The sequence below is a fragment of the Typopeltis vanoorti genome, chromosome 14 (assembly GCF_054136105.1).
Source record: "Typopeltis vanoorti isolate ZY-2024b chromosome 14, IOZ_Tvanoo_1.0, whole genome shotgun sequence".
Classification (NCBI taxonomy): Eukaryota; Metazoa; Arthropoda; class Arachnida; order Uropygi; family Thelyphonidae; genus Typopeltis; species Typopeltis vanoorti.
The window spans coordinates 99,329,251-99,355,906 of NC_143562.1; the positions used below are offsets into that span (position 1 = coordinate 99,329,251).

At 36.8% G+C, this 26,656-nt stretch overlaps 1 protein-coding gene across 2 annotated transcripts in view; it reads left to right on the plus strand.

Moving 5' to 3' along the window:
* LOC150099802 (serine incorporator 5-like) overlaps positions 1-26,656 on the plus strand; it is a 293,435-nt gene that overhangs the window by 49,291 nt on the left and 217,488 nt on the right. For both annotated transcript variants that reach the window (XM_090404186.1, XM_090404185.1), the window contains exon 4: positions 1,536-1,624. In XM_090404186.1, coding sequence (XP_090260312.1) covers positions 1,536-1,624 — 89 coding nt within the window. The remainder of the gene's footprint in view (positions 1-1,535; positions 1,625-26,656) is intronic.

Sequence of the window (26,656 nt, forward strand, 5' to 3'; positions counted from 1 at the left end):
GACAAAGATTGGAAGCAGCACAGATGAAGTTTCTAAGACCTGTCCTGGGACTCACTAGATTAGATGAAAAGAAAAACACAGAAATAAGAGAATGATTAGATACAAAGAACATCGTACAAGAAATAGAAGAATATCAGCAAAATTGGCTACACCACATAGAAAGGATGAATAACAATAGGATTCCCAAATTAGCATATAAATATAAACCCTACAGGAAGAAAAGACCACGAATGTCCAAGACTAAGATGGAAAGACCAACTTCATCTGCAGAGCAGGAACAGGACATAAAAAAAGCCTATACTTGAATTGCTCAGACGATGACAATTATCATCTTAAGACTCCATGGAGTCACAGATTCATCTAGGAAGTTCCTTTTGTCATACACAGCTCATCATACTGCACCTTAAATTCTTTCAGGTTCTCTGCAGACCATGCTTTCAGGTAATGCATTCCAATCATTCACAACTCTCCATGCAAAATAATCCACTTTTCACTCACTTGCTAACACCCTCCTTGTCTTCCAGGAATGACCTCTTGTTCTTCTCCAATCTCTCACCATTTTATTAAAAACCTTTCTTCATATTCAACATTCCAGAGATCAGAAACTACCCTAGTCAATCATTTTTGGACTTTTGGAAAACCAGATGACCAAATATGTGCACAGTAGCACATTATTTCCTAATCAGAGTCTTATGCAATGGAACCAGAATCTCTTTACTTCTACAAGCCAGTATTCTCTGCATCATTGCCAGAATTCGTTGTGTTGTTCTCACAATTTTGGTAATATGTCCTCTAAATTTTAGATAATTATCCACCATCACCCCAAGATATCTTATTTCCTCCACCTCCACCAAGAACAAATTCTACATCACAAGTTTGTTTTCCAAATTTTAAAACCTTACATTTTGCAAAATTGAACTGACATCCTTGCTCCTGTACCCGTTCACTCAGTCTATTCAAGTTTTCTTGAATAGACTGAGTGAAGAGAGAGGAGAGCAGAGGCCACAACCTCTGCTCTCCTCTTCATACTTCATCCCAACTTTGCATCATCTGCAAACAGCTGTAAAATCTTCCCCAATATCATTAACATATAGGTTAAACAGCAACGGCTCTAAAACAGATCCTTGAGGCACACCATTAGTGACTTACCTCTTCTTGGATATTGCTCCCCCATACAAAACTTGTTGATACATATTAGGCAGCCAATCTCCAATCCACTGCACTAGTCTAATATCCAACCCCATCTGCTCTAGTTGGACTATTAGTTTATCATGTGGTAATCCATCAAATGTCTTTGGTAATCTATCAAATGTCACATGGATTCATGAATGTAATACCATGTTCCACAGAACAAACAAGAAACAAGAAAAGTCTTAAGCATATAATAGATACTTTATATTGGTTATTAGGTATGATTTGCTTTCATTGACAGTTAACACCATTACTATTATGATAATATAAGGTAATGGTAACTAATATGAGAATCAATATGCAGTGTTTAATGTTAATATTCAGTGCAATTTACTCTGTTTTAGGCTATGGATATTCAAATTTCTCTTTCTTTGTGGTATTTGTACTGGAGTGTTTTTAATACCTGCTACAGAAATTAATAAATTTGGTTCAGGTAAGTAATAAATGAAAATGAATTTTATAGGAACTTTACATTTTATGTTTTGAAATAATTTTAATAATCTTCTATGTTTTTATTGCATTATTTTCAATGTGATTGAAGCATTTGTCTTTGAAATGGCAGTCTGTCACTTACACCAGAAAAATGTTTATCATCATCATCATCAAATTCCTGATATATACCCTCAAGGGGTGTACAGGATATGATAGTACTACATGAAAAATTTACACCATTACTAACCTCCTGTCTACCATTTTCCTCCAAATCAGTCTGTTATCTGTCAAGACTCCAATATTATCAGATCTTATATTTCTATCGTCTAAGGCACTTTGTACCGTATCAATCCACCTATTGCTTGGTCTTCCTCTGGGTCGTTTTGCTGCCAACCTGGCAGAGAACACTTGTTTTGCTAATCTTTCCTTTCTCGTTCTCTTTAAGTGACCATACCACCTTAGATTAGCTCTGCTAACGCATTCCTGGATGCTGACAATGTCAAGTTCTTTCCTAATATCCTCATTTTTAATATGATATTGCCATTGATGCCATCTGTTCAGGACTCTCATATCTGTGGTCTCTAGTCTTTGGTCAAGTGTTTTACTTCTGATCCAGCTCTCAGATCCATAAGTTAAAACTGGTTTGAACACTGTCTTGTATACAGCTAATTTATTGTTTTGACTAATTTCTCTCTCATTCCATATAAATTTGTTCAGTTGACTTCTTACCATACCAGCTTTGTTGATTCTGTTTATAGAAAATGTTTATATAGAAATTACATTTTCAAATTTTTGATTTAGTTGAAGATAAAACAGTCATAAATTAAAGATACCAAGAAGTTATATACTTGGTTTAATCCTTTATCCAAGTATAAGCAAACAAAGTTTGCCTGAAGTATTTTCAGGACCCAAAATGTATAGCATTATACATGTCTGCAAGGAGATGTGCTTTGCATTATGGGATACTAAGGCAAGTGATGTTGAAGTCTTAGCTTCTTTATATGAGTTGCTCTAGTCCTGAAAATACTTCAGGCACAAACTTTGTTTGTTTACTTGGATAAAGGATTAAACTAAGTATATAATTTCTTGGTATTTTTAATGTATACTTTTTACTAAATAATTTAAGGAAATTACAACGTAAACTAGGATGTACATTAAAATAAATTTTAATATACTTCAATATTTCGGGAACGTCACGTTGCCATTTTCAAAGAACTTAAGAACAAGACATGTGCACGCAGGCACAACAAACAGTAAGTGAGGAAGAAGCAGGAAGCTATTATTTCTCGTAAAGTCCTGATGGTGCCCCCTAGCGGGAAATGTTGGTATTCTTGGGTGATTGGGCTGAAAGTCTTCTGATGTAGTTTTCCCAAATTTCAGGCAGTCTCATGCAGCCAAATTTGTTGAGATTTGGATTGTTTCTTAGGGCTGAAGCTGATTCCATGAAAAGCCTTTCATGTTTGTATTTACTACGGTGTATTATCGTGGCTTTCTTCCACCGTATTCTATGGCAGGTATCCAGCGCATGGTCAGCAAGACCAGAGTGGCTGTATTGGTGAAACCGGATGTAGTCCTTGTGTTCTGAAATTCTGATATTTGCTGTCCTGCCTGTTTGACTAAGTTTACACCTTACAGCTGCAAGGGACCTGGTATACACCAGGTAGGTCTAAGGGGGGGGGGGAGGTTCGTCTTTAGTAGAGCGATAAGGGATGTCAATTTTTTATATGGTCTGTAACAAGAAGTTAAGTCATTTTTTTTTAGGAATTTTGTAAATTTTTCCGAGGTTCCTCGGATATAGGGTATGGTGATGGATTTCGAGTAATCCTTGTTGTGTGTGTGTGTGTGGGGGTTGTGGTTTACTGGTTTCAATATTTTTTTTGGGGGTAGCCATTGGCTGAGAAAGTGTTGAGATTGTGGTTTAGTTCTGTGGTTAGGGCATTGTCATTTGAACAGATAAGTTTAACCCTGTTGTGTAGTGTCTTAATGACTCCATATTGTTGCGAGGAGGGGTGGTGGGATTGTTGGTGAATGTATCTGCATGTATGGGTGGGTTTTCTATAGACTGAGAAAACCAAGGTTCCATCAGGCTGGCGGATGACTAGTGTGTCTAAGAAAGGAAGGCAGTTGTTTTTTTCCTCTTTCAGGGTGAATTTGATTCTGGGCTGTTGGTTGTTTAAGTGTGTTGGGAAGGAGAGGAGTGTATCGGAGCCATGTGACCAAATAGCGAACACATCATCAACATAGCAAAGCCAAATGGTTGGTTTTTGTGGGGCAGAGTTTAAGGCTTTCTCTTCAAAAGTCTCCATATAAAAGTTGGCCAAGGGTGGGGAGAGTGGAGAACCCATGGCTGTCCCCTTTATTTGTTTGTCGAATTTTCCTTGCCAAGCAAAATAGCCTGAGTTCATTGTGAACTGAAATAGGGCTGTAATATCGGGAGGAAATTTAGCTTTAAGGATTAGATCTAAGGATTCTTTGAATGGGATTTGTGAATAAGGAGGAGACATCAAAACTGACCATTATGTCAGTGTGTTTGAGTGTAAGGTTTTCTATGCTGGCTTTGAAGTGGGCTGAGTTTTTTATGTGTGAAGTTGTGTTGCCAGTATAGTGTGAGAGAGCTTTGGCCAAATGTTTAGCTAGTTTGTATGTGGGGGAATCAATGCCATCCACTATGGGACGTAATGGCACATTTTCCTTATGTATTTTTGGGAGTCCATAAATACGGGGGGGGGGGGGAGGTATGGAGTTAAATGGTTTTAATTTGTTAGTGATTTCCACAGGCCAAGAAGTGACCTTCTTAAGGAGCCTGTGGAGTTTTCTAATTTGTGAGTTGGTGGGATTGTACTTGATAGGGAGGTAAGTAGCCCGATCTAACAATAGAGCATTCAGCTTACCTGTGTAATCCTTTTGGTTAAGCAATACTGTGGCGTTCCTTTAGTCAGCTTTGGAGATTATTATTTTCTTGTTTTTCTTTAATTCTAGTAGAGATTTAATTTCCTTACTGGGCATGTTAGCTTTTGGTGGTTTAGTTTTGGTCAGAACACAAGCCACATTCAATCTAATATTGTTGGCGACGTGGTTTGGAAGGTGTCGTATCCTGCATTCAATTCATATCATAATATCTTTAGCAGGTATTCTTCTGGGCAATGGCGAAGTTGTGGCCACGTGCGAGGGCGTCGAGTGCTTCAGGTTTCACACTAAATGACGAAAGGTTGACTACCGTTTCGGTAGGAAGTTGTGGTTTCGGGGTTGAGTTCTTTTTTAAATTTTCAAATTTTTTGATGTGTCGATCTCGTACTTTTTAAAATTTTTTCTCCGCTTCAGTACACGAGATGTCGCATAAAATAGACCAAATTTCATGGTTAAGGTGCTTGAAAGGTCATCTCGAGTGCCTGGATAGTTGAGTTAGCATCATTAAGGAAACAGCAAGTCGTAGTGATTTGTTCCCCCAGCAAAGCTTGGCTGGCACGGTTATAAATATGAAGAGCCTTTTGCAAAGAGAATTGGTGCTTGAATTTGACACAGTTAGAAATTACCTGGTTATCCCGGCAGCATTTTAGGAAGGTGATAAGATTCAGTTTTCTATATATTTAATGTATAGTATAACCAAAGGAAAAAAAAGTTCTAATAAAACAGTAATGTTTTCACATATGATTGATGCTTATGATTCATGTTCTCCATGAGGTTCACTGCTGTGCAGATAATGAAAAGTTCTTGCGCATCAACATTTAACTGCTCTGCAGCTGCTTCATTGATTGTTGTGTTGCTGTCCCTTTCCTTTGAAAATGTTGAAAAAGGAAATGAGCCTGAAAGTTATTCAAAGAGAAAATTCTGCTCAGCATTTAAGAAAGAATGGCTTTCTGAGCTTGTAGAAACCAAAATGCTATCCTCAGTAACCCAAACAGAGGATAAAAAATGAACAGAAAATTTTTATTTAGATCATATGTTTATGTCTTAAAATTTATTGATTGTATTCACTGTCATACAAGTACAATTTCTGAATGAATTTCATAAATCTTGTTTTCATACATTGATAGGAAACAAAATATGAAAATTTCAGTAAAATGTTGATGTCAAAGCTGTATAACTTGAGAGGAGAGACCACCACATAGCCTTTAAAGGAATGCAGAGAACAGACCAGGGCTTCTGACAAAATGATGGTACAACATGACATAATTTCCTGCCGGCTGGGGCGTTGCCTGGTTAAACAAGGCCCCCGTTGTTTTCGCTAGGGAACCAGGGTGAACATCGAAAAGTCAGCTACTGGAACAAATCTGAAAAAACACCCCAACCCAATATTACCAGAGTTAAAGATCGATACTATCAACATAAGAAGCCTGAATGGCAAAGAAATGAAGCTAGCTGTGGAATTAGATAAGTACCAGATCGACATAATAGGGGTGACTGAAACAAAAAAGACCAAAACTGGTGAGATCTTTCTGAGCAATAAATACAAAATGTTATGTTCAGGCAATGACAATCAAGGAAAAGAAGGAGTAGCCATAGTATTCAACACTAAATATGAGGCTAATCTTCTTGAATGGCAGGCAGTCTCAAGTAGAGTGATGTGGGCAAATATCAGAATGGGGAACTGGACAATGAGACTTATTTGTGCCTATGGTTCCACAGAAGGTTCTACTAATGTAGAAGTGGAGGAATTTTTCGATGCTTTAGAAAAGCAACTGACACAATGAAAAAGGAAATGTTGGTCCTTGTTGGGGATCTGAATAGCAGAATAGAATATGATTGTAAGACATACAAAAATATTTTGGTAAAATTTCGAGAAAAGAGCAAAGCTAATAATAATGACAAATACCTGTTGGATTTCTGCTCAGGACATCATGGACTGGTTATTACTAACGCAATGTTCCCTGTTGGATTTCTGCTCAGGACATGGACTGGTTATTATTAACGCAATGTTCCAACAAAAAAATGTGCACAAATTCACATGGAGAGAAAAACAAGGAATAAGAAGAGTCTCATTGAGTATGTGATAGTGATGTTTTCTCCCTGGTGCAGGACACCAGAGTGTACAGAGGATTTGAATCTGGAAGCGATCACTATTTAGTCTTGAGCAGGATAAAATTGAATTTCATATCGAAAAGAATAACACGTAAGAAAGTTTTAAAGCGAATAAAAGTTGAGTAGCTCTCAGATGTGAACTGTAGATTAACATACACAAAGATTATTGAAGAAAAAATGAGAGTTTGAGAACAGGAACCAAACCTTGAAGATTCAGTGGCAAGCCTTTAAGAAAACTCTGATTGATTCAGCCAGAGAGGCATGTGGTGAGGCATCTGCAAGGATAGAAAAATCAGGACTCTTTGGTGGACACAGGAAGTTAAAGAGGTAGTGAAGGAAAAGAAGAAATCATATCAAAAGTTCCTGGCAATTGAGTCAGCTTTTGCTCTTAGAGAATACAGAGACAGGTGTAAGAAAACGAAACACTGTGTAAAACTATCTAAACAAAAGTCATGGGAGTACTTTGGCAAGAACATAGAAAGTAAATATCACGAAGGTGGTAAGATATTCTGGAGGTTGTTGAAGAAGCTTAGAAATGGAGGAAAGAGTGCAAGTAGTAGATGATACTCAACCAGATATGCTGAAATATGGTGGTATAAAAGTCTTACAGTGGCTGCACTGCATAGTTCAGAAGTCATGGACAGAGGGACGAATTCCCGATGATTGGAGTATAGCTCTCATAGTACTCATATATAAAAAATAAAAGGGAAATAAAACTGAATGTGTGAATTATAGATGTATTTCCCTACTGAGTGTGCCTGATGAGATTTATGCAAGTATACTTTAGAAACGGTTGAGAAGAATTGTGGAAGAAAAGCTTGGTGAAGAACAAGTTGGATGAAGGCCAAATAGAGGCTGTCAGGATCAGATCTTCACTTTACTACAAATAGTGGAGAAAGCATGGGAACATAACAAAGATCTGTATTTAGGTTTTGTCAATCTGGAAAAGGCATATGACAAGGTGCTAAGAGAGGAGCTATTCAATATGCTTCAGTTATATGGTGTCAGTGGACCATTATATCAAGCAATGCTTAGTCTGTATTTGAGTTGTAAGTCAGCAGTTAGAATTGAAGGATGTACAGGAAGATGGTTTAATGTTAAATCTGGTGTGAGACAAGGATGTACATTATCATTATGAAGGAAAGTGGTATTAAACATGATATCAGAATTGGAGATGTTAATGTCAGCTCTTTGCTTTATGCGGATGATGTTATACTTCTAAATAAATCTGTTACAAGTTTGCAAGATTCCCTGACTAAATTGAATAACTGTTGTTATAGATATGGTATGAAGGTTAGCATTAAAAAGACAAAGACAACGAAAATAGGTAGAAATATTGAAAATGTCAACTGTGTTGTGAACGTGGAACCTGTGGAACAAGTAAAACATTTCAGCTACTTAGGCACGATTTTTAGTGAAGATGTTAAATTAAATATGGAAATAGACAGCAGAATCAACAAAGCTGGTAGGGTTGGAAGTCAATTAAATAAATTCATATGGAATAAGAGAGAAATTAGTCGGAACACTAAATTAGCTGTATACAAGACAGTGTTCAAAACAGTTTTAACTAATGGATCTGTGAGCTGGGTCAGAAGTAAAACATTTGACCAAAGACTAGAGACCGAAGATATGAGAGTCCTGAGAAAGATTAGAGGCATGAACAGATGGCATCAATGGCAATATCATATTAAAAACGAGGATATTAGGAAAGTGCTTGACATTGTCGGCATCTAGGAATGCCTTAGCAGAGCTAATAATCTCAGGTGGTATGGTCACTTAAACAGAATGGGCGAGGAACGATTAGCAAAACAAGTGTTTGCTGCCAGGTTGGCAGAAATACGACCAAGAAGAAGACCAAGATATAGGTGGATTGATACGGTACAATGTGCCTTAGACGATAGAAATATAAGATCTGATAATGATAATATTGGAGTCTTGACAAGTAATAGACTGATTTGGAGGAAAATTGTAGATAGGATGTTAGTAATGATGTAAATGTTTCATGTAGTACTACAAAGATAATAAGCCAAAAGGCTATTTTATCTCCCTCTCAATTAAGAAATTCGCCGGTAAAATAACCTTTCGGCTTATTATCTTTGTAATTAACAATATTTAACAATATATAGTACACCACTTCAGCAATTCGATATTAGAGGTATGTAAGTTTCGGTTCACTTAAAACCTTGATATTCCAGGTCTACCTACTCACTGATGAGACCTCAAAAAAGGTTGAAACCGGTCTGGGTAGTGACCTCTTCTCATAATGTAAAACAGTATTTATACATCTCTTAGGAGCTGGGTTTTACATTATGAGAATATTAAAGTTAGTAACGGAGCTTGCTCCACCTTTGCATGGAGTTGCCCTGGTGTTGTACTACCCATGTGATCATTTACACTTGGTTCTGCCGATAGTTTTTTCAGCATTGAAACTCTATGGATGTCGATGGATTTCAACCCGGGTTTCATACCTGGCTATAAAATAAAACGGGATTTACCATCTCCCTCTCAATTAACAAATTCGCCGGTAAAATAGCCTTTCGGCTTATTTTCTTTGTAATATAAGAAATGCTTTGTTACACTCTAAATTCTGTGTTGGTGCACAAATGCCATTGAGACAAAAAGAATCGGCATGTATAATTTGTGAAACTGAGTGGGCAATGTATGAAATGAACACCATTGAGGTTGGAAATAAAACTAGTATATTTGTGAAGTGAATCTTCACACCACCCTTTCCTCTGCTTGTTATTTCAATCCTTGAATATCCTCCAGTCTAATATTAATGCATCTGTCCTGAGATTCTTCTTATAGGGTTGACGGCATTCTTCTCAGGAAAGTTTAGAAGAATAGCTTCAGCCCTATTTTAGGCCCATTTTCAAATATTCAGGGCTGCTAATGGGCCTACTGTATGAAGATATAAACCAATCAGACTTCACCAAAATTCAGTATACTTCTTAGTAGCTAGAACATCAGTTTCATTAGCATTTTAGACTGCTGAGGTTTTGTCTTAGATACTGCAATCATTCAGTCTTACTTGGGCTTTCCTGAAAAGAATGTCTTCAGCCCCATTTTTGGCTGTTAGGCCATTTGATATTCAAATAAACATTAGGTTTCTTAATGCCATGAAAATGATATTATCATCTGTAAAAATCTGTTATAAGGCTATTTGATAGTCATTTGCCTTATTTTTGCAAATCTGAGCTATTTGTCTATTAGGCTGTTTGATATTCAGGGAAATATTAAGTTTAGGTTTCCATGCAGATGGCATGTTTCTCTTAAAAATCTCCTATAAGTCTTCATGTATTAAGTCAAGTTAAATCATTTTTGCGACTGATTTGGTATTGAAAGCAACAGGGAAATGATAATCTTGAAAATAGGCAAGAAAAAGAGAAACTTCAGCTGAAGTCTCAGTAGCAAATGTATACACTAGATTAGACAGTTTTTAGGTAGATAGCAAATTAAATATAGAAATAGACATGTCTCCTGCACACATAAAATGTGTGCAGGAGACAAGGTGGAAAGGGGGAAAGGCAAAGGAACTGGGAGATGGATATAAATTGTTCTACTCTGGAGCGAATAACGAGGGAAGAAATGGTGTAGGAATTGTGGTGTGTGGCAGAATGAAGGGTGAAGTACTGGACGTGGGTAGAAGGAACGACAGGATCATGCGAATGAAATTGGGTCTTGGAGAAGAGCGGGTGGTCGTATTATGTGTATATGCCCCGCAAGTTGGTTGTACAGCAGAGGAAAAAGAGGAGTTCTGGAACGTGTTAGATGAAGAAATGAGGGAATTGGAAGAAAATGAGATGGTGATTGTCGGAGGAGACTTGAATGGGCACATAGGAAGACAGAATAGAGACTGTGAAAGGGTGCATGGTGGCCACGGAGTGGGAATGATGAACCAGGAAGGAGAGAGGGTTGTGGACTTTGCAGTAGCGTTTGATCTGGCAATTGTGAACTCGTTTTTCTTCAAGAGGGAAAAACATTTGATAACATTTAGAAGTGGTAACAACAGCTCACAAATTGACTACATTTTGACTAGAAGAAAACATCTTAAGGTTGTGACAAATTGTATGGTAATTCCAACAGATCAGGTAGCACAACAACACCGACTGCTGTGCGCAGACTTTAAATTAAGATCGAAGATAAGAACTTCTGGTTGCCATGGGATGAAGACAATTAAGTGGTTTCGCTTAAAAGAAGAGAGTGTGAGGAATCATTTTAGGGAGAGAGAGTGTTAGAGAGGATTTCGGATGGACTGGAAAGTGTACAAGATTGGTGGAAACATAATTCAAAAGTAATCCTGAGCTGTGCAATCGAGGTGCTTGGTGAGACATCGGGAAAGATTAGAGAGCAGAAGGAGGGTTGGTGGTGGAATAATGATGTACAAGTGGCAGTGACAGCTAAGAGGAAGGCAAAGCAGAAGTGGGATGAGTCAAGAGTGGAAGAGGACAGAGAGGTGTACAAAGAGAGAAAGCAAGAAGCCAAGAGAGTTGTGGCACAGGCGAAGGCCATGGCATATCAAGATCTGTATGATAAATTAGAAACAAAGGAAGGACAGAGAAAAATTTACCAACTAGCGAAATGTAGAAATAAAGCAGCTAAGGACATCTTACATGTGAGGCAGATCAAAGATGCTGAAGGAAGAGTATTATGGAGGGATGTGGACATAAGAAACAGATGGAAAATATACTTTGAGGGACTTCTGAATGAGGAAAATGCAAGGACTCACAGAGGAGATGGGCAGCCTTCTGAGGGGACGGTGCAGAACATCAGTAGAATGGAAGTGACGGAGGCCATGAAGAGGATGAGGAATGGAAAAGCGGTGGGCCCCGACAGAATTCCAGTGGAGGCATGGAAGGCACTGGGGGAAAAGGGAATTGACCTGCTGTGGGACCTGTTCATGAAAGTTTGCCAACAGGAAAATATACCCGAGGAATGGAGGGAGAGTACTCTTGTTCCCATCTACAAGGGTAAAGGGGATGCACAAGACTGTAAAAATTACAGAGGAATAAAGTTGATGTCCCACACAATGAAGATCCTAGAAAGGGTTCTTGATGGTAGATTGAGGGAGGAGGTGGAGATTGCAAAGGAACAATTTGGCTTCATGCCTGGAAGATCAACAACAGATGCTATCTTTGGGTTACGACAGATGATGGAAAAATATCGAGAGAAACAAAGGGAGCTACATCTGGTATTTATTGATCTGGAGAAAGCATACGATAGAGTGCCAAGGCAAGAAGTCTGGAGGTGTCTGAGGAAGAAGAAGGTGCCGGAGAAATATGTCAGGTTGGTGCAGGAAATGTACAGAAATGTGAAGACAAGTGTTCGGACCTGTTTGGGACAGACAGAAAGTTTTCAAGTAACAGTTGGCTTGCATCAAGGGTCAGCATTAAGTCCGTTTCTGTTTAATATTGTGATGGAGGTGGTAACAGAGGAGGTGAGAGAAGATGCACCTTGGACAATGTTATATGCAGATGACATCTTGCTGTGTGTAGATTCAAGAGAAGAAGCGGAAACTAAACTGGAAAGATGGAGAAAAGTACTGGAAGAGAGAGGTATGAGACTGAGCAGAAGTAAGACAGAGTATATGTGTTGCACAGTGGGTGGCAGCCAGGAGACAGACCTGGAGCTGGAAGGAAATGTCATCAGGAAGGTGAGAGACTTTAGATACTTAGGTTCGACAGTGGAAGAAGATGGGGGAGGTGAGAAGGAAGTGGGATGCAGGATACTAGCAGGTTGGAGGAACTGGAGGGAGATGGCTGGAGTGTTATGTGATAAGAGGGTGCCGATCAATCTGAAAGGCAAAATTTATAGGACAGTAGTGAGGCCAGCTATGACATATGCTATAGAAACTGTGGCCCTGAGGAAAAATAACATTAGCAGGATGGAAGTAGCAGAGATGAGAATGCTTAGGTGGATGTGCGGTGTGACCAGAAAGGATCATCTGAGAAATGACTATGTCAGGGGAACAGTGAAAGTTACGAACTTAGGAGCGAAAATACAGGAGGCAAGGTTGAGATGGTTTGGTCATGTGATGAGGAGGGAGGACGAATATGTGGGAAGAAGGGTCATGCAGATGGATGTGCAAGGAAGGCGGAAGCGTGGGCGGCCAAAGAAGCCGCCCACGCTTTAAAGGCTGTCATATTCTGGCTGATTTCTACCTTGAACTGCATATATTTATTCAACTGGTTTCTGACCATTGGTCATTGACTAGAGACCACACTTCTTCTTCTTCTTCTTCTGCAGCTTCTCCCACTTAAGTGGGGTCACTGTTTATTATGAGTCTCCTCCACACCTTCCTGTCTTGGGCTGTCACCACATCCAAGTTCTTCATCTTCAATTTAGATCCATGTATTGTATGAAGATAGTGTTTAATTTTATAGAAAGGTTTCATGATTGAATCTAGTTGATTTGAAACTTAGTTGTCTTAAACAATTCCTTAACTTAGAATGACAATATTTTAGTAGAGTGTATGAATGTAAATATGTATTCTTATGACTTCAATAAATGTACTGTGTATTTTACCTGATTCTTTGCCTGAGAATGAATTCAATGCACCACTCATTTTTTAATCGGAACCTGAGCGGAACAGAATAACATGTTTAAAAACCATGACTGCAAATGATAGTTAACGAAAGTGATATAGATAATTTGGTACTAGGTATTAATGATAGATTGATTATCTCTGCATATTATCTGATAGTTCTGCCTTGGTTAAGAGGTCTTTCTAACCTAATGGTATTGGCTGGCGCATCGAAACAAATAAATTTGGCAGTACCTTATTGGGAAATAACTCCAGACAGTTGAAACAAAGAATTTGTCTTCTACCCAAGGCATACCCTTTGTCTAAGTAATTAATGCTCCTGATCAATCTAGGAATCGGCCAAATTGTGTAGATAGTGTTTCTGCATCTAGCACTGAAGCCAAAATTTAAGTTAGGATCTTAAGCGTAGTTAGGACAAGAGAATAAGTAGAAGTGAATAAAGGTAAAGTTGTGAGATATATATATATATATATACACACACATACTAATAATAAAAAAGGAACGACACAACAGGACTGAATGGATAGCATCATTGACAGAATAGTAAAAATGGAGAAAAAAGTGAATAATAAAAATGAAGATAGGAATTTGCCATTCTGTATTTTCAAAAATATGTAAGTAGAGCTGATCTACAATAGTATGGTCACTTAGATAGAATGGGAGATAAAAGAATTGTAAAGCCAGTGTTTTAAAAGCAAAAATAGCAGGAGAAAGACCAGAATACAGGTCATTCGCAGTTACGAGTGTATTAGAAAATCAGAATGTGAAAGCTAATGAAATCAGAAACCTGACAGATGATTTTTATGTGATTGCCACTCATGAAAGGTTGTAAACCAGTCAAGCATTCAGTATTGTGGATGGATTGAGGATTAGATAATCTCTGTACCCAGACTTGAGACCAAACATGATACTTTTTCATGCCTTGTCAGACCTCCATTAAGCTAGGTGGCAATCTCATAACAATGGATGACAAATTAACTCTCATCTAAAACTTCCACAAACATGCATTCATAGTAGGATTCAAACTCAGGGCGTAGTTGAAAAGTTGTCATATTATCCACTTGGCCAAAATAAATCATTTTGGAAGCAACATCCCTTGTGATATACAAGATGATGATGGATGAAGATTTATATGATAACAACAAAGAAATCATTTAGATGTCTTCTAAATGATTTCTTTGTTGTTATCATATAACAAGTAGAAGTACTTAGTAGGTCAGAGTATAATAGTGTCCCTTTATAATATTGAATATGGTACCTCCCATGATTCTGAACAATGCACATCACTTGGTTTGAATCTTGTTCATGAATACAAGCAACTTTTATTATGCCTTTTCATTGAAGCCAAGCTATGTAGCCTCAGGTGGAGATGGAGATTTTTGAGAGAAACAGATGTTAATGATACCTTATGACCATAGTCACCTTTCCACTAACCAGTCTTTTTTTTTTTTTTTGTAGAACCAATTGCTTTTCATGCTGCAGCATTTTCACTTGCCATGATTTCAACAGTGTGTTTTGCAGTATATATCAATATCAGTTTCCTAATATCTATCCTCAAGGAGAGTTCAGGCTACTATGATAGCACTATATGATTAAGTTTACATTATTAATAATCTCCTATCAACAATTTTTCTCCAAATTAGTCTATTACTTGTCACCACTCCAATACTGTTGTATCTCATATTTCATTGTTGTAAAGCACTTCTGATTGAATCAATCCACCTAGACCTGGGTCTTCCTATGAGTCATTTTCCTTCCATTTTGTCATGAAACACTTGTTTTTCCTCACCCATTCAGGTGGCCAATACCATCTTAGTTTAGCTCTGTTGACACATGCTTGAATGTTAATGCTAATGTCAAGTTCCTTTCTAATAATATGAGATAATATAATATTTTTAATAAAATAATAATATTTTTAATATGATTCTGCCATTGATGCCACCTGTTCACTCCCCTAATTTCTCCACTCCCATATCTGTGATCTCTAATCTTTGATCAAGTGCTTTATTTCTTACCCAGCTCTCAGATCCATAACTCATAGCTGGTTTGACAAACTGTCTTATATACTGCTGGTTTATGATTTTGGCTAATTTTTCTCTTATTCCATATAAATTTATTCACCTGGTTCCCCACTATACCAGTTTTGCTTGTTCTGTCATTTCCATCTATTTCCAATTTAACCTGCCATCATAAGAATGCTAGTGATGCTGTATGTATGTAGAAGAATGAGTTGATTGTATTGATTGGCACAAATGATTTGAAAGATGAGAAATTTGCAATGAGAGAAGATGTGAAAGAGTTGCTAGTGAAAGTAAAAATGAAGAGCAAGAAAGTAAAGATTGTGAGTCTGCTACCTCGGTATGATAAAAAAGAACTGAGAAGAAGAGCCATGATTACCAATGAGTCAGTGAGAAGAGGTCTCCAGTTCTGATATTAGGTTTAATGCCACTTTCTTTCACAGTGTGATCCATATAGATGATGAATAAGAGTGTAGATAATGCGCATCCTCATCTTACATCTCATTTTACATCAAAACAGTTTCCTGTTGTATACCTTCTCCGAACTACAAAACTTAAGTACAGATCTTACATGATTTGTTATAAATTGAAAATCTGATCCTGACAGTCTCTGTTTGGCCTGAATCCAGCTTGTTCTTCTCTCAGTTTCTCTTCCACATTTTTTCTCATCCTCTTTCCAAGTATACTTGCATAGATCTTGCCTGGAACACTTTGTAGAGAAATACCTTTTGTAATTCAGTTTTATTCCTTTTTTTTTATAAAGGGGAACTATGAGAGCTCTATGGCAATCATCTGCATTTGACTAATTCTTTATATAATCAAAACATCTATAATTGCATCTTCTGACCAGGCCCTCTGAATTATAGTGTAGCCACTGCAAAACTTTTATATCTCCATATTTGAGCATTTCTGGTTGAATATCATCATATCTATTCCAGCTGCGTTTCCACATTTCAAGTTTTTGACGTTTTCTACCTCAAGTATTGATATTTACTCCTTTCTACATTTCTCTTGAAAATTTTCTAGTATGGTTCTGTCACTGCTTGTTTCATTTAAGTCTTTCAAAGTAATTTCTCCAGACATCTAGGATATCCTTATCCTCAATTTTCATGAAATTTTTATTATTTTTGATTTACAGTATTCTTATGTCCATTTTTAAGCTTTTCAATAGCCTTCAGAATGCTTTGTCACTTTCGTGGTATTTATCTTCCTTATTCTTTGCAAGGTCTTCATGGCTTTTGTTTAGTTACTCTTACACAAAACTTAGCTCTCCTACACCTTTCTCTGTATTATTTTAGGGTATCTGCTGACTACTTTCTTCTTTTCCTGGACTGCTTCTTTAACTTCTTGTGTCCACCATGATGTTTCTTATTTTTCTATCCTTCCAGACTTCACATATCTCCCTAGTTGAAACAATCAGTGTTTTCTTCAGAGTTTGCCACTGAGACTACAAGGTTTGGTTCTTGTTTTCAAAGTGCTTCATTCTTTCTTCAATAATTTTGGTATAGTTGAGTCAACATTTTAGCTTTAAAAGCTGTTCAAGTTTAATTCTTTTTGAAACTTTTTACATACTGCTCTTTTTCAATATGATATTCATTTTTTTTTATCCTACTTCAAACTAAGTGATGTCACTTCCAGTTTCAAATCCTCTTGTATCCTGAACCAGCATGTAGATATCACTATCAACAGTAACATAGTCAGTGAGGCTTTTCTGATTTATTGTGTCTTCTCTCCATGTGAACTTGTGCACATTTATATGTTGAAACATGGTGTTCATAACGACTAGTCCATATCCTGAATAGACATCCAGCAGATGCTTACCATTACACATACTGGCCACTGAATTAGAAACCTTTATGCAAATATACGTAAACCTCACTTATGAAGCTTATATGCAAAATGCTTGGTCATGTTCATCACCACATGTTCTAAGAAACTAAGAATGCTCCTGATCAGTAACTGTCAGTAATGCTTATGACAATGCAAAAAAACAAAAGATCTTTTGGAGTTCAATAAAGAGCTTATTGTGAGTGCCCATCTGACTGGAGCCACAATTTGTAAAACACCAGAGCTTGCTAGTTTCTCAAACCTCTCAAAATGGTGAGATATCCTGGGTGTTTAATCAGTGAAAAAATTAACCATGTTGCTTGTCTAAGAAGCGTAACTGTAGTCCTAAGATGGAACAGGATTGCAATTCTCTGAAAAGGCTTGAATGGACAAACAGAACTTTCTGTGTGTAACAATTGACTGAAGCATTTAATGAAGACTGTCACTGACCCACATCTCACCAAACTATGCACAGGGAATTGAAGAGGATCGTATTTGCAGTCATGTGCCTATGCGGAAGCCACCGATTTCTGTGAAGAACCAGAAAGTTTGTCTACAGTGGTGTCAGAACACTGTGACTGGACAATGGAACACTGAAAAAAAAAAGTCGTGGTACACCTTTTTTCTGTTTCAACGGTAGGCAGAGAGTTTAGGAGGAGCCCCATGAAGCAGTGAACCTAGCTTGCCTTGTAAACAGAACTCAAGGTTCTAGAGGTAGTCTCATGGTGTGGGACATGTTTGCTTGTCCCCTGATATTGCTGGAAAGTCAGATGTCCTACAAGGAATATTTGAATGTCAATCAAGTTCATCCTGCAGTGTTGACTTTTTATCCAGCAGGTAGGGTTGTTTCATTGACCACAATGCTACTCTCCATTGTGCAAAATTGTTCAGCAATGATTTAGCAAGCATCATAGCAACGTCCGCCATCTTCTCCAACCACTACAAAGCCTGGATCTTAACCTTGAGAAATGTATGGGACATGTTAAAAAAACAAATCAGGAAGCCTAGTCCACAAATTTGAACCAGTTAAAGGACTGTCTGATGAATGCCTTGTATGTTGTAGGCATAGATACAATCTAACATCTTGTGGATTTTATGCCAAATTGCATATATGCTATAATTTTGGCTAATGGAAGTCCAACAAGGTGTTAAACAAAAGCTTCTAATTCATTGGCCAGTATGTGTATTATTAGCTTTATCCTTTTCTCCAAAATATTCATAAAACATTTCTATATGCCTAGTGGGATTCACATCGTGCTCTTTTCTTTAGATCTCCAACAACTACCACTTTTTCCATTTCTTTACTATGATCTCCCTGCTGTATTCACTCAGAGAATTCCCTCAGTTCTTTCTTAGGAGAATCTTTTGTGGGACGATAGGCACAAATAATTTTCATTGTCCATTTCTCCATTTTGAAGTTTGCCCACATAACTCTACTTGAAACTGCTTTCCAATCAAGCAGCTTATCTTCATGTTTGGTGTTGAATGGTATCACTACTACTTCTTTCTTTGAATAGCTTATGCTTATTATTTAGTAAAATCTCACCTGTTTTTGTCTTCTTTGTCTCAGTGATGCCAATTATGTTTACATGGTATTTTTCCAGTTCTGCAAGCTCGATTTCTTTTCCATTAATACTCCTTATATTGATGGTTGCTATCTTCAGTTCTGTATGTGGAGCTCGAGTCTTGTAGTGACTTTCCATTGCTATTCCTGGTTCAGTAATGAAAACATTGGGGGGGGGGGGCTTTGTTTAACCAGGTGATGCTCCAGCTGACATGAAATGTTATCATGTTGCACCATCATATTTTTTGTGGTTTAAGCCTATAGAGAGTACAGTTTGGTCCTAAATTGCCAGCCCATCCTTGTTCATTCATTCACCAGTAGATACTTATTAACAGGACATGCCAAGTGAAGGTAGGGATAGGTCAGAAGCCCTAGTTAATCCTCAGCATTCTTTAAAGGCAATGTGGAGGTCTCCTTCCATTTGCTATCTCCCTTAAGTGACATACAATATATATAATTTTCACAATTTAAATATATTCTTGAAACCATACATAAAATTGTCAACTCTATCCATTCTCCTAGAGACAACCTTAGAGAATATGGGAAGTGCATGTGCTACTGTCATCTTGACAAGTCAGCACTGGAGGACTATATTTTGAATGTCCCTTTACATGAAGAAATTTACATGGAACATTACATAGAACCAGTGGCAAAATCCTTGGTTACTCAGCATCGTAATAGGTACTACTTAGTAATGAGATGCATTACTGGAAGGAGATTGGACATTAGGCCAGACATACCAGATACCATTCTGTATTCTTTATACAGAACACTGACCTAATCAAATGGAATCATATGAGAAGTATGATTAATTTTTAATGTAATCTGCTCCTCATTCACTCTCTACACACTAAAGTTCCAATACCACTATACACCACTTAGCACGAAAGCTGTATGTATATTTGGATTGTTAAAACTGGGTATAATGTTTATAAAAGTTGCAAATTATGCAATGGCTTGACTACTTAACCATAACAACTCCATGCCACGATGAGTGATGAATGCTGGGGCTGAATTGAATCCCATTGGTACAAAAGGAATTTGTATAAGGTTTTTACAGCTCGGTCTTAAGAGAAGCTTATAACTTGATAACTGTAATGTAATTACAGTTATTAATTATTCTATAATTATTATAATATAATTACAGTTACAGGAAGAGGAGAATCCCCTTCCTGCACCTAGAAAGAATACAAAGTACTGACTTGGATTTTGACCTAATTCTAGCATTTTTCATCATCTCTTATCCTGAAATCAAATTCATCATTGAGCTAGAAAGAAGTGATCACATAACATTCCTGAATGGGAATTGATTTTCTCTTTCTATATGGATATTGTGTTAAATGAATATGAATATATATAGTTACAGGAACAGATTCAGAGACCTGTGGATTTATTTGAAATTGTTTTTCTTTCACATGAGAAGTGACCACCAGAAGATAAAAATCTATAAAAAGGCCTCTAATAGCTTAAGGATAAATAGAGCAGAGAAAAAGTGAATTACTGATTAACTGTTTTGTCTACCATTTGTTTTTCTTTACCCTGTGTTTGTTCTAGTCAATAGATAAAATTGAACTAGAACATTTTATTTTGTTTCAAGACAGAAAGTCATGTTTGTTTTCTTCTGTGTTTTCTCCTTTGGATAATTTCTGAAACACGGTAGTTTTTATGATAAACTTTTTATGCTGAAGTCTATTGAGATAGGACAAGAATTTTTATCAGTTCAAGGAAGAGAATTTTTTGGAAAGGATGTTGACTTTTGGAACCAATTGTGTTGAATATTAGAAAGCCAGAGTTGCTAATCTTAGAAAGCATTTGCAAAGGATTTTGTTTTTTGTTTTGTTGTTAGAAGATTTTTTTTTTTATTCATAAAATTAAATTTCTGTGAGTGTAAGAAAGAAATTTATCTCTTATGAAATTTTTAAAGTGAATTTATGTAAATATTTATTTATTTTTTTATATTACTGTATTACAATTTTCTTGGCTTATTTATGAGACTAAGATAAGATATCATAATATATAGTTATTATAAGGTCTTGGTTGAGTAGCATTCCTTTAAAGTAAATAAATATATTAGAGGAAACCAAATAGTACATGTAGTATGAACCTCTTTTAAGTATGAGAAACACACAGCACACACACACACCAGAAAAAATATGTATGAAAATAAACATATACATATATATTTATATCAGATTTCTCATTTTTACACATGATTAGTTATTAATACATAGAGGGAAGAGGACAGGCAGTCCTGGGTCGCTTTGCATTGCTGGGATAGTATTATATTGAACTTAACCTCTTGTTTTTCACTATATCATTTCTGCTTTTATGTCCTGAAGTGCAGTAGAAACCATCACACACATTTATTCATCAGAGAAGTAATTGGATACTCTAGTTACAAAGGATAAAAACCAGATCATAGAATTTAATTTGCTGAGAAGACCTATATTCTAAACCTGTTTGGAAATGTTGAAAGTTACTAGATAAGTTTCTGTAAACCTTTCCATGATGCACATCCAGAAGTGCATGATGTACACAAGATCTACTGTGGATTTAGAGGGAAAGAATTTATACTAGTGATTGCTGATTCTAATTAGTGGAAGAATATACTGTTAATAGTTTTCTCCATTATTTCAGAGATGTGGGAGACAATGGCAGTGGGTCATTACTTGATACCAAATCCTCTTAGGAATGTGCTGGCTTTTGTAGGATAGATGGCAGTTAGTATGAAAAGATGCAGAGACAATACAAAATGGGTTTTAGTTTCAAAAGAAAAAAAATTCTGACATCTAGTTTAATTAAAATTTTTCTAATGTCATTCTGCTGAAAGATCATTGAATTCATGCAATGGAGGAATCCATAATTTTAACAGTTGATTTGAAGGGATTTCTTGGAGAAGAATAATGCTAGGTAATCTTAATTGTTAGGCGATGTTACCCTTATTCCCTGTGGATATGAAAGAAGCAAAAGTATTGATTGGCCAAAGTTCCATCCAATGAATTAGGGAATAGTAGGCACAGTTGGCATTTGTACAGGATGCTGAATAGTGGAATGTGAGATGATTTTCGTTCCTGCAAAAATTACTTAATTTAGAGTGCATTTGAATCAGAACAGCAGTTAGTTGATGTGGGTTCTGTTGATTGCAAGTGAAACTAGGGCTATACTACAATGACAGCTGTTCAAGAAGTACAAAAGATACAGAAGAATGGTAAATGTGAAAAGGAATTGGGATTGTTAATGTGCTAAAGGGCCAGAGCATGTAAATCTGAGAGTGGCTGTAGGAAAGGATATTCCATAGGAATGAGAACTTTCTTGGAAGCTCTTACTTAGAGCTCACTTAAGCTGGCGAGAAAAAAATTAAAAATGTTTCAAGAGCAGTAAACATATTATTATTATTAGTCATGGCACCCACTTATTCATAGTCATGGCACCCACGACAGACTCTGATAACCTATTCTACTCATTCACCACTCTGCAAGCAAAAAATCTAGTTCTAACACCCTTGCTAACTACATTTTTGCTCAATTTCCAAGGATGGCCCATAGTTCTTCCACCACTAGATCTGTTATGAAAAATTTCCTCTGTGTTAATCTTATAAAAACCCTTCAGTAATTTGTATCTCTCAATCATATCGCACCTTTTCTGCCTATCAACCAATGTAACCCACAAATCTTCAACTTGCTCTTAAGGTTCATTCCATAGACCTGCTACCATCTTGGTCACTTGCCTCTGGATCCTCCATCTCTTCCTCTTTGCCAAGAAAACCAGGTGACCAGATCTGAGCATAGTAGTCAAGATGGGTCTTATCAAGGCCCAATAAAGAGGTATAATAACTTGCTTATCTCTGCTCATCAAAGCATTCTTCAGTAACCAAGTAATCTGATGAGCTGCTTTAACCACTTTTTGCTATGTGCTCAGTGAACTTTAACTGCATATCCACTAACACTCCCAAATCTCTGACTTTGTCAATTTCCTGGAGTACAGTTCTATAAAATCTCTTGTGGTGAAAAATAGAAATATTTTTCACCTATATCGATTTTACATGGGCCATAAAATACTTATAATTAAGAGTGTATATAACCTAATGTAATGAATGTAATAATTTTGTAATATAAAGTTAAAATAACTGAATATAGAACCACAAGCAATTGTAACTAAAAAACTCAGACAGGATTAGGCTAGTAAACCGAAGGTCAACAACAGTCTCGAAGCTCACCAGATTATGAGTTTTGCCACCAAAACTTAGTGTAAGTGAGGGCTCTCTTAATTTTTTGTTCCTGTGGCAAGCTTTTGAGGAGTCGCGATCCCGCGAGCAAGAGTTTCTGGAGATCATGGGGAGTTCGCTGGCAGTATTACAAGATATCCTTGCATGAAATTCATCGAAGAATGTACCAATCCACGTGCATGCTGATTTGTGACAGCTGACAAAGTTCCTAACATCGATGAAAAATGCATTAAAGTTACAAGGAAGGAATTTGAAAGACGATAACTGCCGAATAGTGCCTGATCACAGTGTTATACGTAAGAAAACAAAAGGAGCCAGCGGAATTAACCCTTAATCCTTTTGAATTCAGGGGTGTACATGATAGAGAGACCTTGTAAGTAGATTACTTTGTTAATAGCCTAGATTGTGTGTACTGACGATAGATGTTAATTCAATTTAACTAATGGCATAATGTGTTGCAGAGATCAGAAAGCCGAATGTTAGTTTGAATGTGTATAATAGAATACCGTAGACTTGAATAATGCGTGTTACATAATGTTTAGAACGTGTATAGTGTAATTTTGCCTTTTATTGTTTGTAATGAAAGTAAGGATATGTGTGCTAAAATCCATCCACGTGTTTAATAAGTTAAGTGTAAATAAGTTCTTTGTCTAATGCTTTAAGTGAATTGTTTTAATGAATGTGTGGAGAAGTAGACACGTGATATGTCCTATTTACTTTTGTATGTAAACTGTCTTGGAATAAACATCTTTGGTATTGTTAATAGCTTGCCTGATCTTTGTTAGCCAATGCACTGTCTCATAAAACAAATCGAACCTGTATCACCTAAAGAAAATTACAGCCACGACTGAGTAATTCGGAGTTGCTTGAAATAAAATTGATTTAAGAGTTATTCCACGTGCTTAGCTAAATTATTCCTTTGTATGTAAAGGAAAAATAGAAAATTCTTTTACACGATCCTTAATGCTGCAGTCGTCAACAAAAATAAATTTTTAAGGATTAATACATTTGAATAAAAGCAACGTAGATTAAGGATTTGGTCCCAGCCAGTGGCTTTTTCTAAGTCTACGATACTAGCATGTGTGAGACTACAGCCTTGAAAGGGGGGGAGAAAGCTAAGTAGATTACGAAAGGACTAAGTTAAATAATAGTATTATACATGAGTTAAGATTAGAACATAGTCATTTTGTACAAGCTCAAGCAACCATGAAAAATAACGAAGTAAGAGGGGAAACACATTGAGTTAAAAAATTTAAAAAAAAAACAAAAAAACTAAATATTACAATTGGCTCAGTTCGACATAAAATTAAATAATAATTACGAAATATTACAGTTCCACCAATGTGGTATACTGCTGCTAATCTTTTCACCCTAAAATGCATAACCTTACACTTTGCCACATTAAACTGACATCCATTCTCCTTTGCCGAAACGATGGGATCAAAGGCACTGACAATTCCCTAGCACCTTCATGTAAAACTATCCAAATCATCCTGCAAAATTTGACATTATCTATATTAACTATTGCTCTACCCAATTTTGTATCATCTGGAAACAACTGAATAGTTCCTCTCAGACCCTTTCCTATATCATTAATATAGAAATTAAACAGTAGAGGCCCAAGAACAGAGTCCTGTGGCATGCTACTAGTCATGGGCCTTCTTCTGGATCCTACTTTTGATTAAGCTACTCTCTGATTATCTCTCCATCAACTCCTCTTATCCACCTGACCAACCTTATAGCCATCCCCACGTGCTGCAGTTTATTGATTAGAATTCCATGTAGTATCCTGTCAAACACTTTTGCAAAGTCCAGCAGTATCAATGTAAACCCAGTACCTTTAGCTAACTCAGCTGTCACTGTATTATAAAGCCTGAAACTGAGTATTGCCTCCCCACACAGTATCCCATATTGATCTATCGACTCCTGTGTTTTGCTCTTGACTATCTTCTCCAGTACCTTAACAGTGATTTCTGATATGCTAATTGATTGGTAATTTGCTACATCTGTCTTGGAGCCTCCTTTATGCAATAGAACTATTTTTCCCCTCTTTCTACACCCTTGGGACTAACCCCATTGCTAAGATTCAGATTAAACAATGGGATCAAAGGTACTGACAATTCTCTAGCACCTTCATGTAAAACTCAAACTGGTATACCATCTAATCTCATAGCTGTATTCACGTGTTTTCTAATATGCTATGCATCTCCATTTCATTTACCTCAGTTCTCGTATAGGTCTTTGCCTCTTTCGTTACTGCAGTATCTCCACCTGGATAATATACCCTTGCAGAGTGTTGACTTTGTAATTCTACTATTTCGACTGATTCATTTACCTCCCTACTGGCATTCATTAATATCATTTTGCCATAAACATTCCTCCTTTTACTTGCAACATATTGAAAGAACTGTTTGGGATTATCTTTGGCCTACACTGCTAATTTCCTTTCTTTAGTATTGCTCATGTGCCTTCTGGTCACCTTTCTCCTTGAATTCCCTCCACATTTTTTTTTTTTGTAGCTCCAGCTTAATGATGTTCATCGATTTAACTCCCACTTGATTTACTCTCCTTACTCTAGGTATGCAGTCTGTTATTTAATTTCCTGAAACACCCCTTTACCACTTCCCATGTACTATCGACATCCAGCCCTTTGCAGTTTCACATGCCATGGCACTGATCCAAGCAATCACCTAATCTTGTCATACTTATCACCTCTATAATTCCACACATGTAATCCCTCTTAATTGAAAATTTCACACATTTAGCCACCTTCCAGGTCAAGGTCATATGATCACTCTCACCAATTGGCGGCAACATGGTCATACTGGTTATAGTCAGATTCCCAGATGCAATTGCTAGATTGAGTACTCTCCAGTGGTGGCTTGTACATAAGTACTGTGACACTGCAGTACCCCCAAGGAAAAAACAAAAAAATTTAATTTTGTTTGTGTTTATAAATAATAACAATGCTTACAACATTATATAAATGCAATACAACATGTTAAAGGTTACAGCTTATGTTTTGACATTGATTGAATAGTTAATAATTGGAATTCTTTGATTAACACTTTAGATTATGAAACAAATGCACTGTGATCTAACACAGTGTCGGAATTATTACGTTCAGTCAGTTGCTGCTACACTCGCTGATATTTGTTTGCACTTGTCACTGCATATAACAAGTGAATCCGACACTGCTCAACAAGCAGTGTCGCTACAGATAAATTGTATGCTTGCGCGTGTTATTTCTGTGAGATACGAAACTTTTATTATTGGTGTTTGTGGTGAGGGCAAAATATTTTTGGCAAAAACATTTCACCCTCACCCAAACACACCAATAATAAAAGTTTCGTATCTCACAGAAATATCGCGTGCAAGCATACAATTTATCTGTAGTGACGCTGCTCGTTGAGCAGTGTCAGATTCACTTGTTACATGCAGTGGCAAGTGCAAATGAATATCGGTGAGTCTCAAAATTCTTGAAGTATGTAAATTTACATATTCTTGAATATGTAAATTTACTTATTAATAAATTGGTTACTGATTAGGAAAAAATGGATTATTTTTCTTATTTTGTATATGCAGCATCCCCACTTAAAATTACCACTGGCTGCAACTTGCAATCTCACTCCCCTGGTATATTCCATCAAATGCTGTCTCAGGTAATTATAAATTCCATTTCCTTCCTCCCATGTGTCCTTTCCACTTTCCAGTCTATGTTCCCATAGTCAAAATTCCCCATAATTATTACGTGCCCTTCGTTCATTGGGCGTATTTGCTGATGCATACTATTCCCATCATCCTTTCTGGTCTGTAGATGCATCCAACTGTGTATT